Source organism: Etheostoma cragini, chromosome 6, assembly GCF_013103735.1.
Source record: "Etheostoma cragini isolate CJK2018 chromosome 6, CSU_Ecrag_1.0, whole genome shotgun sequence".
NCBI lineage: Eukaryota > Metazoa > Chordata > Actinopteri > Perciformes > Percidae > Etheostoma > Etheostoma cragini.
The window spans coordinates 20,686,609-20,699,562 of record NC_048412.1 but is presented as its reverse complement, the minus strand read 5'-3'; the positions used below and the strand labels follow the sequence as shown (position 1 = coordinate 20,699,562).

Below are 12,954 nucleotides of genomic sequence, written 5' to 3'. Positions count from 1 at the left end.
TCTACTGTCTTTGCCCCAACAGTCGTACACTAAATAGAGCAACAAGACAGTTTCAGTATGTATGAAAGGAAGTTTTGCGGGCCTGCAGATCAGTCATAACTGTAATAAGAAAAAACGTCTTTCATTAGGTGTCCTCCTCTTGCATGGAAATACCGTATTCTTTGCAGAATCAGTCTGGTTATATTCTGAAAACAAGTGCGGGCAGTTAGAGAGAAACAAAACATAAATAAAGGGTTCAGTCCACTACTTTCTCTCCAGCGGAAACCAGAAGTCCCAGCATGTTGTTAGGCTGAAAGTCGAGGTGCTCTGGGTTGAGGGTACTGGCCCCTGGTCTTGGTGTGTCTGTGAAGCCCTCAGTTATAAAAGACTACTTGAATTTCTTTGTCAGGTGGATCTTTGGATCATGTTTCCTGATTGTGCATTATCTAAACGTATCAAGAGTTGGGACAACCACAGTTGTGTTACGTATACAAAACATCTGTTGCTGTTTACAGTTTATTATTTCTATAAATATTATATTTTATCTGTAAATGTTATATCTTTAAAATGTGTTATTTAGCAATGCAGTGAGTTCCTACTACACATTCTGCTGCATAGGAGACTTTTGTCTGTTATTGGTCAGTCGAAATATATTTCTGAGGGTTTAGTATAATATATAATAATGATGGATGGAAAACAAAAATGTGATCACACATCAGAGGATCAATAATATCTCCTGGAAGTACACCCAAAGCTTTTTTACGTACGTTATACAGGACACTGGTAGGCCAGGGTTAACTACGAATCTTTCTAAAATCGGATTTCATTACCTTCTATAAATGAGGCTGCTGACATGCTTTGCTTGCTTGTCTCTAGTGACTTTTGATTTAGAGATAATGGCTGCTAAGAACGATGACAACTTGACAGAACTTGACAGCCCTCACCCCGACACACTTACCCTGTCAGCCTGGCGCCTGCAGATGGCGTGGGCCGGCTAATGTCAGGATTTTCCTACAAGGAATATGTTGGTCACACGGCCGCATGGGTATTATGTGTCCATAATTGCAATAGCAATAAAAGCACGGATTACACACAAACATATATGAAAACCAACGAATACACAGGTGGATATGACGTGTGGTTTTTCATGGCATTAACGCAATATTACAGTGGGAGATTTCCCTGACAAGATAGCACTTAAAGCCTCACAAGAACTGCTCTTGTATTAATTCCACCCCCAGCCTATAGTCTGTTACGCTGTCTTTGGTAGCATGTGCTTGCCACTGTCACCAGATTAGCACGTAGGCTTAAAGCTCTGCTCACAAAGACACTGTGTACAGAACATAGCCTGTGCTAATACTGTTTTACTCTATTCTAACCTACTAACCTGTTACTCCACCCGGGTAAGCCAACATAATTTTCCTGCTCACTTTAAACGATCCTGAGGCAAATAAAACTGCCAGTATAGGAGGTGGAGACAATAGGATGAACTTCTGGAAATGCTTTGCAACCAAATAATACCTTTGTGAAGCGTTTGATGTTTAATCTTTGAGACTGTCAGATTTGCCTCCATATTATATTGTACAGAAAGGTGTCATGACAAGAATATCTTGCTGACTAGGGCCAAAACAAAAATTATATTCATAGTTGATTAATCTGTCAATTATTAACTCGATTAATGGATTAGTTGTTTGCTCTAAAAAATGTCACAAAATGGTGAATGTCAGTGTTTCCAAAGCCCAAGATGATGTCCTCAGATGTCTAGTTTTGTCCACAACTCTACTGGTCTGATTCAGACCAGTTCTGAGTGTCAAAACTAGAATATATACACATTTAAGAAGCTGGAATCCGATTTTCAAAGAATCTTAATCGATTATCAAATATTTAGCGATAAATTTAATAGTTGACCACTACTCAATGAAGGGATTAATCGTTGCAGCTCCATTACTGACACACTGTCAACGTTTAAGCTTCAAGAGGGTCCAACACATTCTTGGTCAGGTGTCTTTGTCTTTGTTGTTGATGCTGAATGTCATATTGCTTTAGATTGTATTACACTGCACAAATGTTGCAGTTAAATATTACTATCTCCTTGTAATCAGCTTGGTATGTTTTGATACATTAAACTGTAAAATACCAACAATAAAAAAGGAGTTTAAGAGGCAATTTAAGCCTATTTTTCATGACTGTATAAGTTAGAATCATGTAATAAAATCCCCTTTCCATCTGGTAATCCATGCTGTTAAACTAGCAAACATTTTAACAAGGGACCAGCTCTCCTGGGTATGTGCTGACACTAAGGTTAACTTTTTGCCACTGTTCAACACTGAAGCTGCGGCTCTGCTCAGTTTGGCTCAACCGTGTAAATCACACAACCCTTAAATATTTACCACCGTTAGACATTGTTGGGACACCTCGGTGTGTTTGAGCTGGCTCGACGGAGAAGTGTCAGCTGTGTGCAGGAAAATAAATTATTTACACCCACTCCTTTGACTTCAAAGAGCTGGCAAACCATTCAACCCCAGATTTGGGGAGGGGGGTCGGAGGAGGAGTCGCTAGTCACTAGGCAACCTCTATGTCACCTGCCCCGACATGCCAAAATCAGCAACTTACCTCTGCACAAGGTACACGGCTGCATTTAAAGGCCTCCTCAGCAGGATCATATGGAAAACTACTGAGACACAGATAAAGTATGTGGCTCTGGGAAACAAGCGTGATGTGATTAAGCTGCTTTTTCCCCTCGTGTGAGAAAGAGGAAAGGTTTTGTTGCTCAGAAGATGTGGGGCTTTACTAAAAGCATGCAAGCAGAATCCAAACGTGCAACAACCGACATTTACTAGAGCAAGCCTGAAATATCTTTGCTATGTTAAGTGTTTTTCTGATGGGAATTTGATTCAAGGCGAGAGAAGAGTAGCATCCAATAGAGTGCATGTCAGGTGGAGATATCAAGGTGACTATTGAGCTAGAAAATCAGGAAGTTCAGCTTGAGCAACTTGTCCACTGAATGAACTCTAGCCTCTGCCAGCACACAGATTCACACACCTCTACACACAACCATACCTGCACAAGGTGAACACTAAACATGCCAAAAACCTCCAAACTTTCTTGTTGGAGCAGACAAGTTAAAACGTGCCCTCTTCTCACCATATTCACACAGAGATGAAAACATGTCATCTGTTGTCAATAAATAACTCATCTGGGAAACTCAGCTTTTTTTCCTCACTTCCACTGTAAATTGCAATCTTTGCTTTACAGTCATTCACACTGGGGGGGGGGGGGGGGGGTTATTTTTCTAAATCACAGAATTACCACTCCAATGAAAGATAAAGGTCAGTTTACTCATAGGGTACATCTTTATAAATTAATGTTTTGGATGTACTATCACTTATGGGAGTTTCTCATTTACACCAATAATGGATACCCCATAATCTACCAACATTATGTAGGTGTAAGGATCACACTGACCAGAGATAAAAAATCCTTTATCTTCCCCTGACTCCACACTGATATTGAGGTATCCCTGTTAGCCTGTTTGATCAGGTTGTGTGCTGATGCTGTGAGTGTGTGTGTGTCCGCATGCGAAGACCTAGCCATGCGTGACAACAGCAAATGACCACCTATCCGTCACTGGCGCTAGGGCCTGAGATTACCATAAGCTCAGGCTTGGCACCAGCTGGACCAAACCTGGAAAAAGCAACTAGACAATGCTCAATGCATAGACTTATACAGTTCATCTACAGATATGTGGCAGAAGAGAGGAATGTCATCTAGATTACATTTAGCCTACCTTGTGTGATGTTTGTTGAAGGGGTTTTAAATGGAATCATAAAAGTGGTGTGGGAAAACCCAGCTAAGAAATCCCCGGGCACTAGAAGCAAAGAAATCCCTCCACCTAATTTCTAGTTGTAAATGGAAGAGCTCCTTACAATTTTCTCTCACCCACTATGTCTTGTCTCTTTCACTTTGCCTCTCTATCAGAATGTGGCTTTTGGTCTCTGACTTATATTGAGAAACCAGCAAGCTGCCACAGGAAGACTGTATTCTATTGAGCAGTTGCAGTGGGTGGGCTGAAAACAAGAGAGTTAGAAGAACAGAAGTAACTGTAAACGGCTCCGAGTGTCCCACCCTGCTTAGCATGCGTCTAGACTGGCCTATAAGAGGCAGGCAGCAGTCATAACAAGGGATTGAGAGAGCAAACAGGGCTGTTTAGCATAGTTAACCATTTGTCTATAGAGTCACACTCAAGAAACCAAACCTCTGCATTTAGTTGGGGCTAAACAAGGAGCTCACAGTGCAGCATACAATTATGAGATAAATAAGGAGACAGAGTTCTGACAGTGTGCCAGCATGCCCCGTGTGCCACACACACCAGAAGACCATCTCACCAGATCGGCACTGGGCAAGGGATCTTCAACCGTTACAAAGCACTGGGCCAAGGCTGTTGGCCTACTTATGAGCCATTCTCTTGACAGTGCAAAGCCAAGAAAATCCTCACACACACCCTTAAGCTAGTCTCTGCAACAAGCCTGCATTCAGGCCAGGATGTTTCAGTTTGGATCATCCACGATACCGTTTTCCAAATGGAGCACATCAGCCTTTAACACAATTGGATAAATGAGGAGATGAGGGTGCTTTAAGAGCAGAGTTGACTGACAAATTGAGCAATCAACAAATACTATTCGTGGTTTGCAAGCAACTGTGCTCTCATTTTCCCCTTGTTACTCACTAAAGATTCCTTTGTTGACAATGTGAAAAGCTAGACGCAGAGATGACAATCCCAACATGACCTCAATCAAGCATTTTCATAGCCCGCAGGCACACAACAATCTAACAAACTCAGCCACTGCAGAGAATCTCTTTACCCTCATTTCATAATGAATGCAATTATATGAGGAAAATAGTTTCACTGCTCCAATTGGCTGTGCCTTTGACTAGACAGGAGAGGGGTGATTCAGAATTTGCACAAGTCATTTGTTATTATGTAGAGCCAGTAGTTTCTCTGACCATCCACTGGGAGAACTGAGGGAACTGTCTTTAGGTCCGGGCTTACAAGCTTCAAGTCGGTTAAACCCCCATCAAGGTAAGCATTCTTTGGCCATTTTCACCTCCCCCAACCACACACACACACAGAAAAGAAACAAATGTTTGTTGTGCTGTAGAGAAACCAGTGTTATTCAAATGTGAATTGTGTAAGCCCATCAACCTTTGAATAAATATCCTGCCATTATGGTAAACAGTCTTACCACCTAGAATGTCAGTGTCTGGCATTTGCTTAAATAATCATCAAGATAAAATGTTGGATAGTAAATCACTGTAGGCTATCACTACCTGAGATCTCACGTCAGATGTACACTGACACCCCACAAGTGCTCTATTGCTAACCAGCAGAAAATCATGTCATTCACCAAAGGAGTATTGTGTATGTGTATGTATATATATATATATATATATATATATATGGTGTATCTGTTTTATGTGTTTCCATCCCAAGCTGAGGGTTCCCTTCACCCACAGGTTAACTTAAGCACTTAGCTAGCTTTCCACTGCCTGGGGGAAGAACTGTGCAATGAATGGAAAAGCAGGCCACATTTCTATCCAGGCCATCTTTATTGATCCTCAATACCCCCTTCACAAAGACCATCCCCCACCTTGACGACAAAAAGGGGACAATATAAACAACCAATAAATAAGAATCTGCGTGATTAAGGCGGTTCTACATCTCCAATAGAACACAACAGTGTGGACATGGAGTTATACAGCTTCATACAGGAAAAGCAGTAGATTTTTGAGAACATCACATCTAAGAAGGCAGCACTTTACCAAAAGATCTGGATGAGGCTCCCATTCAAATGAGATAACAATGTACTTCTATCGTGCCTTAGTTATGATAGAAAACCCAGGCTCTCTTTTAAATGACCTTGTCATCTGAGCTTATTTAAATTCTAGGCCAAATAGAATGAGGAAAAAAAAAATCACAAGCAGAGAACTTAATTTAAATTGTCTCCCCCATCTTACTCTCAGAAAAAAAAAAAATCATTAAAACCACTTGGTTCCCAAAATGGAGAAGGTGGTTATTCTTTATATCAGTTTTCTCAGACAGGAATAAATAAATACACCTTTGTACTGGTTAACTGTCTTGGAGTCCAGGCTTGGAGGCTACACAGTGTCATTGCATTGTTCAGAGTGGCTTTTAAGAATTTCAGCATTTCTTTATTACATTCATGTCCAGGAAATAGGAGAAGTGAAATTCGACCTTGAAGGCAGCCACCCTCGGGCCACTAGAACATGCAGGATTCAAGCACTGTGTGTTCCCTGTGGATATCCAGAGTTCTCTTCTGCGCACCCTGCTTGCCGCAGCTGGGCTTAGTTGTACAGGGAGGTGCTCAGTAAATAAAAAGTGAAAAGATGAGCACTCTTCATCCACCCTGGACAATTCTCACTCTTCTGTCTCCATTTGCACCCATTGGCAAATCGGGTCCTCTCAGCAACTAACGGTGCTGGGCTGCTGTTTGCTTACAAAGTCTGAGATGAAGTCAAACTCATTTTGGCCCAGGAAGAGTTCTGGCAGCTCTTGGACCCGATCCAAGCCAAGCTCCATGACCAGCGAGGTCAGAACCTCCTCGTCAATCATATCTGCGTCCATGCCGTTCAGGGCCAGTGCCGGCCCGGCCATGTGCTGCATGTTAGCCAACTGGGCTGGGTTCATGCGATACTGGCCCGTGGGCCCCATGTGGTTCCCACCCATAGGCCCCAGTGGGTGTCCATGGTACTGGGTGTTTAGTTTTTGCAGCTGCATACTGGCCATTAGCTGCTGGGACGTTAACCCTCCGTTCACAAACTGCTGTTGCTGCTGCGGGTGCTGTTGCTGCTGGTGCTGTTGAGGGTGCGGGTGTTGTTGTTGCTGCTGCGGGTGCTGTTGCTGCTGCGGGTGCTGGACTTGTTGCTGGTGCTGCTGTTGTTGTTGTTGGTGTTGCTGTGGATGCATGTGATGGTTTTGCTGAGGGTGATGCTGTTGCTGCTGGGGAGGGCCATTATACATCATGTTACCAGATGTCATCTGGTGGTGACCCATCTGGCCCCCATTCAGTTGTCCATTCATGGGTCCACCCACCATGCCCTGCCGCTGCCTCATGGCAGTCTCCATGTTGGCCTGGGCACCACCATAGTGCATCATCTGGCCATTGGGCAGCGCGCGCATGCCCTGCTGGTTGGGATGCTGCGGGTGACCTGCCTGCAGGCCACCGTTCATGCCCATCCTGTAACCGTGGATACTGGCGCCTGCTGAGCTGTGATTCATGGGCATCATCAGATGGTCTGCCATGCCTCTTGTCTATGAAAAGAGAGGAGACACTGTTAGAACATCGCAAAGGGCAGACAAGATGTTTGGAAGCAGTAAAAACATTACATTACATTACAAGGGGAGGTGCTGCTGGATCACGGCTGGCATATGTAGCAGTCCATTTGAACTAGTAGGCTATCACTATTAAGGTCTACTGCCATTGTGTTGACGGTGACAATATATTGTAGGCTACATTGTTACATTCCATACCCAAACAATTGACTTCTCTTACAGTGACCACACAATTAACTGAAAACACACACATGCAATAGTCCTTTTAATGTTACAATTCCACCTCTCAAGTTAAACCAACGAAACGCTTCCGTAAAATATATATGCACGCTAGTTTGCGAACACTGAAAATCTTGCTCGTGTATTTAGTCCTCCTAAAGCTCCCCACCTCTTTGTGCCAAGGAATGGACGCCCAGGTCGGAATTACAGGTTAACATACATTGTTTGGGTGCGTTTTAAATGCGGATCATTCATGCACGAAGGGATCGTCAAAACGGAGAAAAAATGCGTGCATCGCGTAATGCATTGCTTAAATCCCATCTCCGATGCATGTCAGCTGAGGCAGAAAAATCTGTTACATTTTACGCACGTAAGGTTGCAACAAAGAACACTGACATCACCCCAACAGCTGAATCACCACATATCCAACAAGGCATACATTCAACAAAGGCTTCGGTTTTCTCCGACTACTTTGTGCCGATTTGTTTAAAAGGTTGGATTCTATAACCGAGTACACTGTAGCCTAATAGTATTCATTTGGTTATAATCTCGAGTTTTAAAGAAGGGAATGCAAACAATGGAGTAGCAGCCCCGGAGACCATCACAGACCAAAACCACAATTTCTCCAACAAATAAATCCGATAGAAATCACTTACCCGTATCCGCTACGTTTTCACAAAGTTGCGCGACTTTGCCTCGAGTCCGTCTATAAAAACAGTTTTCCTCTGTAAAGGTAAGCTCCTCTGAATTACAGTTTATATTCCACAGGGTTACGCTTCATGCTCAAGCGGGGACGGTGTGCACAAAGACTGCCGCATCAGATCTTGAAACGACTGCCTATTTTCTGGGTCAACTCAGGGATTATGTACATCTAACAAGCTCAGAGGAAGGCAGTGAGGAGAGGTGGAGCCTCGGTCCTGCCTCTTCTTTGTTCCTATTGGCCCTACTTAATATAATTGTGCATGGGCGTAGAAAAAAAGGGCAGTTCGAGAGCTGTGACACAGTAGCCAATTTAAATACCCTCCTCCCCACTTTTTCTTTTTTAAAGAAAATTTGGACATCGTGTATGTCTTCATAACTGCTGCTGTTGTATTGAATAATAAAAATGATAGATAGATAGATAGATAAGAATATTATTGATATATTTCTTTTATGCATGTACTGTATGTAGGAGTAAGCACGCTTGCTTATATTTGCCAGTGTGTTTCAGACAGCATAACATGATTGTAGAAATTTAAGTTCCTAACTTGTCTGCACAAACTTATCATTTTGGTCTATGTGCATGTGTAACAAGGGTGTTGCATCTGTCATGTGCACATACACTTCATTTCCAAGCTCACTGTTGGTCCATATGACCCACCAGTCTGCTGTGTGTTCGCCTCAGTGAGGCAGTGGAGGGAGGGCAGAGGAATGTAGCCTGTATTCTATTCTGGGCCACACTAGCTGAAGCGGCAGTGCAACCACTGCTGTGCATGGATGTGCGTTTGACTGGTTTACGTGTATGGACTGTGGATGCAGGCATGTGTGTATGTTTCCGTGTGTGTACCTCTACTCTGCGGATGCACATGTCTCTTGATTGCCCACTTCAGGACAACGACCTCTTGCCTGCAATTGCAAATGAATGGCTCCACTTGGGGAGAGCAAGCCAATCTATTGTCCCAGGAATTTAACAATAAATGGGCAACCACTGGCAGGCATTTTGTCATTGTTTGACATTGTCTATCCACTTTAAGCTAGTGTTAATAAGCCACTCCCAGGTATGGGTACTATCTGAAAAACTCACCCAGCCAGTCAGTTCAAACAAAACACACAATCAACATATGTTTCTGTTGTGCTGTGAGGATCACTCTTTTAGTAGAGTGTCTTCTGAGCAAGGTTACTGCAGCCTGTGACAATATGACAAACACACATTTTAAAATGCATCAAAACAATCCTTATTGTCATCCCAGGGCCAAAAGCTCCTAATGGTGTCATTTGCATTAGAGAGCGCAGGCAATGTGTCCATGGAGCTCACCAATCACATCACTGTGTCTGTTTAAAACCCAAGATATTTGCATATAATCACAATCAGCAATGATTGTAATGGAAGATGTGCATTTTGTAATTATATATCCATTGAACAGACTTGCATGGTTGTAATTAGATAGATGATACACTGCAATTATATCCCTTAATGGCTGTTTTCTGTATATTGTGTATCTTTTACTTTCTCTGGCTGTGGTCTAGGGTTTGGTAGAGGAGTCTCCACACACCTTGCCTTGAGCCATTTATTGACTTCTATGCTTTTGCGTGTGTGTGCGTGCTTGTGTGTGCGTGCTTGTGTGTGTGTATTATTCCAGGGATAAAGAGCAAGAGAGAGAGAGAACAAGTTCATGCGACTGTGTTTATGGGAGCAATAGGCTGGAAGCGTTGCTTCCATTCCCAGCTTGGACACACCCCTGTGCCACATTTTAAAATACGCAATAAAAACGATGCAGTTGCAGGATCAGTTCATTTGATACAGGTTTCACCCCCCTAAAATGGGTCTAAATAATTAGCAGCTTAGCTTCACTTATTTGTGTTCTCAGCTAATCAGTATGACTATAAGCTTTTCCAACCTTTGATGATTCTCCCCCTAAGATCTCAACATTGCTCATTGTAGCCGGGTTGGCTCAGTTGGTGGAGCAGGCGCACATTTATGTAGACGTTTATGCCTTGACACAGAGAACCAGGTTTGAGTCCGACCTGTGACAATTTCCTGCATGTCTTCCCTCTCTCTCCCCTTTCTCACCTAGCTGTCATGTCCAATAAAGGTGGAAAAGCCCCCAAAAATATTCTTTAAAAAAAAAAATTCCTCAGTGACTCTTCTTTAGTAACAGCAGGCAATAACTGCTTTGTCAGATCACCGTGTACAGCTCAGCTTGCTCTGTCTGTGCATTATCTGCCTATGGCACTCGGCATGTAATTCTCACTGTCTGATGTGACTGCACTAACTCCAACAACCTTCTAGCTGTTATGAAGTTTGCCATAAAGATCAAAAATATCTAGCTGCCTCTTCCAGGCCCTCCATGTCAGACTTTGAAGGAGCCAACAGTCTGCAGAAATGTAGAGGCCAATGTTTATTGCTCCTCAGCAGTGTCTTGGAGAGTGTGGAGAGCCCCCCTGGAGCAAAGGCACTCACTGGAGTGTAGTGGAGTGGAAGTCTGATGCTCTGCACAGAGGAATTGCCTGCAGGATGATGTGTTTACTACTAGCTTTATCCCTGGTTCTGCAAGTTGGTAGAGAAGAAGCTTATAGGTACTCAAAACCCAAAACCGAAGAACAAGAAAATGGTGGAAGTTCTTACAAATGGCATCCAGCCAACATACCAACTCTGTTTGGTGGGTACCTGTTGCAATTGTCTGCACAGCATCTCTACCTGAAACTTATCTGAAATAGGCCGTCCTAATACGTAATACACTTAAATGACAATACAATTACTTTTAGCAATTCTTTATCCTAAATCCTGTATGTTTTTGATAGCATTGCTAGGTTTGATCTCAGGCCGGGTTCAAACAGCCTGCGTCAGCCTTATAATAATCTGGCAAAAACGCAGGTCTTTCTATTCAATTTGTATGGTGGTAGTAAGTTGAGGGTTGCTGCAGGGAGGGACATTCAAAAAACGCAGCAAGCCTGTGGCAAAAGTTGAGACCGACTCAACTTTTGAAGAAATGCAACCCATGTCATACTGCGGTGGCCAATCATACAACCGGAGATCAGACTTGTCTGTGTACAAACACAGAGGGTAAAAAAGCATAAGCACACAACTGCCTGGGAGTTTGTGTAATACCTTAAACAACAAAAAACCTACGTCTTCAAAAAGACCTTGTGTCTTTTCTTTCTCTCTCTTTCTCCTGTGAAAAAAAAAGATGCCTTCAAGTGCGGTGCAATTATTGTAAAATATAATGTCCACTTGTGCTTTGTTGGGGGGTTTAGGAACAAAACACATGTCACACAAATGAGCCGTTTCATTGACACACACACCCCCGCCACACCACCCTGCGGAACATCGTGGATCGCGTTTTTTGGGTGTGAATGCGGCGTCAGGCCTGTAGCTGTGTGACACCCATTTCTATGTCTGTAGTCTGAGATAATTTACTTATCCTGTGTTTACAGAAGAATAGATGGACAAACTCATGGGCAGCGCTATGCGCTACAGTAATCATCTACCAGTGAAGCCTGAACTGAGCACCCAAGTCATCTTTAATCTCTGCCACTATCAACTTAAACCATCTGACTCAATTCTAGATACCTAATAATCCTCAGAACACTGTCTCTGCCAGTAATTAGTGCCAATGTTAGCGATGTATAGAGCCTCATGGCTGGTACAGACGTGCGTCTATAGAGGTGGAGCCACAGGGCTGAGTACTCAGGAAGTGCTGCCACATCCTGAAAATAAATTGGTTTCACTTGCATCAATGGATTGCCGGTATGACCATTCCTTATACACAATGTGTTGGCTCATCTCTGATAAAACAGATACTCACTGTATGTTTTTAGTATATGTGCACATGGTGCTCCAGCAGGTAATTGAAATATAAATTATTGAAACATTTTTTTTCTGCTGCTTTTAATAGTAAAAAAAATCATACATAAATGGCCTTTTCAGTAGTGCCATTTACAGGAGTCCACCAGGCTAACACAATCACCTAAACAGTTGTAACATAACATATAAATGGATAACACATTTTTCAAGTTTGCTCGCGATCTTTCTAAACTCAATACATGAATTAATTATAAAACACTTTCAACCTATTTTGTTCTAATGCCTACACAGCATTAACAGAAATGGACAGTCACTGTATTCACCAGGACAAAGTGTGTCCCAGTATGTACATTTCCCCTGAGATGTGAAACCAAAAGTCAGTTTGCCTCTCTCTCAGTGTGGGGGAGGGTTGTTATTGTTCTGGTAAATGAGAGAGTCTCTATAAATACTCCCAAGGCTTCCTTCTCCAACTCAACCACCAATCAACAGTCCCTGTTCAGCCGAGCAGCTGAGAGAGAGCAATAAGCCTGAGTCAAGGCTAACGGGGGAGGGTCTGACTCAAACATGCTGTGGTGGAGAAGTGGGTGAGGGACTTTGGAAGTGAGGGAGGGGGAGAAACCTGGTAACTGCCACTCACATAACTGAGGCTACAAGTGGGGGTGAGGCCTGAGTGAAAGTGGTGGGGTCGGGGGAACGTACCACATTGAAGCAGCTTTCCAATTTTTGTGAATGTTCCGTGTGAAGTTAAATTAATATTTGCTTCTACAAAAACAACTTTGGTCCGTCACTGTTTGTCAGTGATACAATTGATTGGCTTGTTTTTTACACACTTGTTTTGTGCTACTTGAAAAGCCAGAGTAGGCTTGATCTCCATACGACTAATAAACTACTAATTAAAAAG

At 42.9% G+C, this 12,954-nt stretch overlaps 1 protein-coding gene across 1 annotated transcript; it reads right to left on the bottom strand.

The window, feature by feature from the left end:
- Positions 1 to 5,563: 5,563 nt before the first annotated feature.
- cited4b (Cbp/p300-interacting transactivator, with Glu/Asp-rich carboxy-terminal domain, 4b) lies at positions 5,564 to 8,477 on the bottom strand. The gene is made up of 2 exons (XM_034874774.1): positions 8,206 to 8,477; positions 5,564 to 7,309 (listed from the first exon to the last, which is right to left on the bottom strand). Exon 2 carries the CDS (start codon positions 7,298 to 7,300, stop codon positions 6,461 to 6,463), a length of 840 nt encoding a protein of 279 aa, XP_034730665.1. The 5' UTR covers positions 7,301 to 7,309; positions 8,206 to 8,477; the 3' UTR covers positions 5,564 to 6,460.
- Positions 8,478 to 12,954: the final 4,477 nt, after the last annotated feature.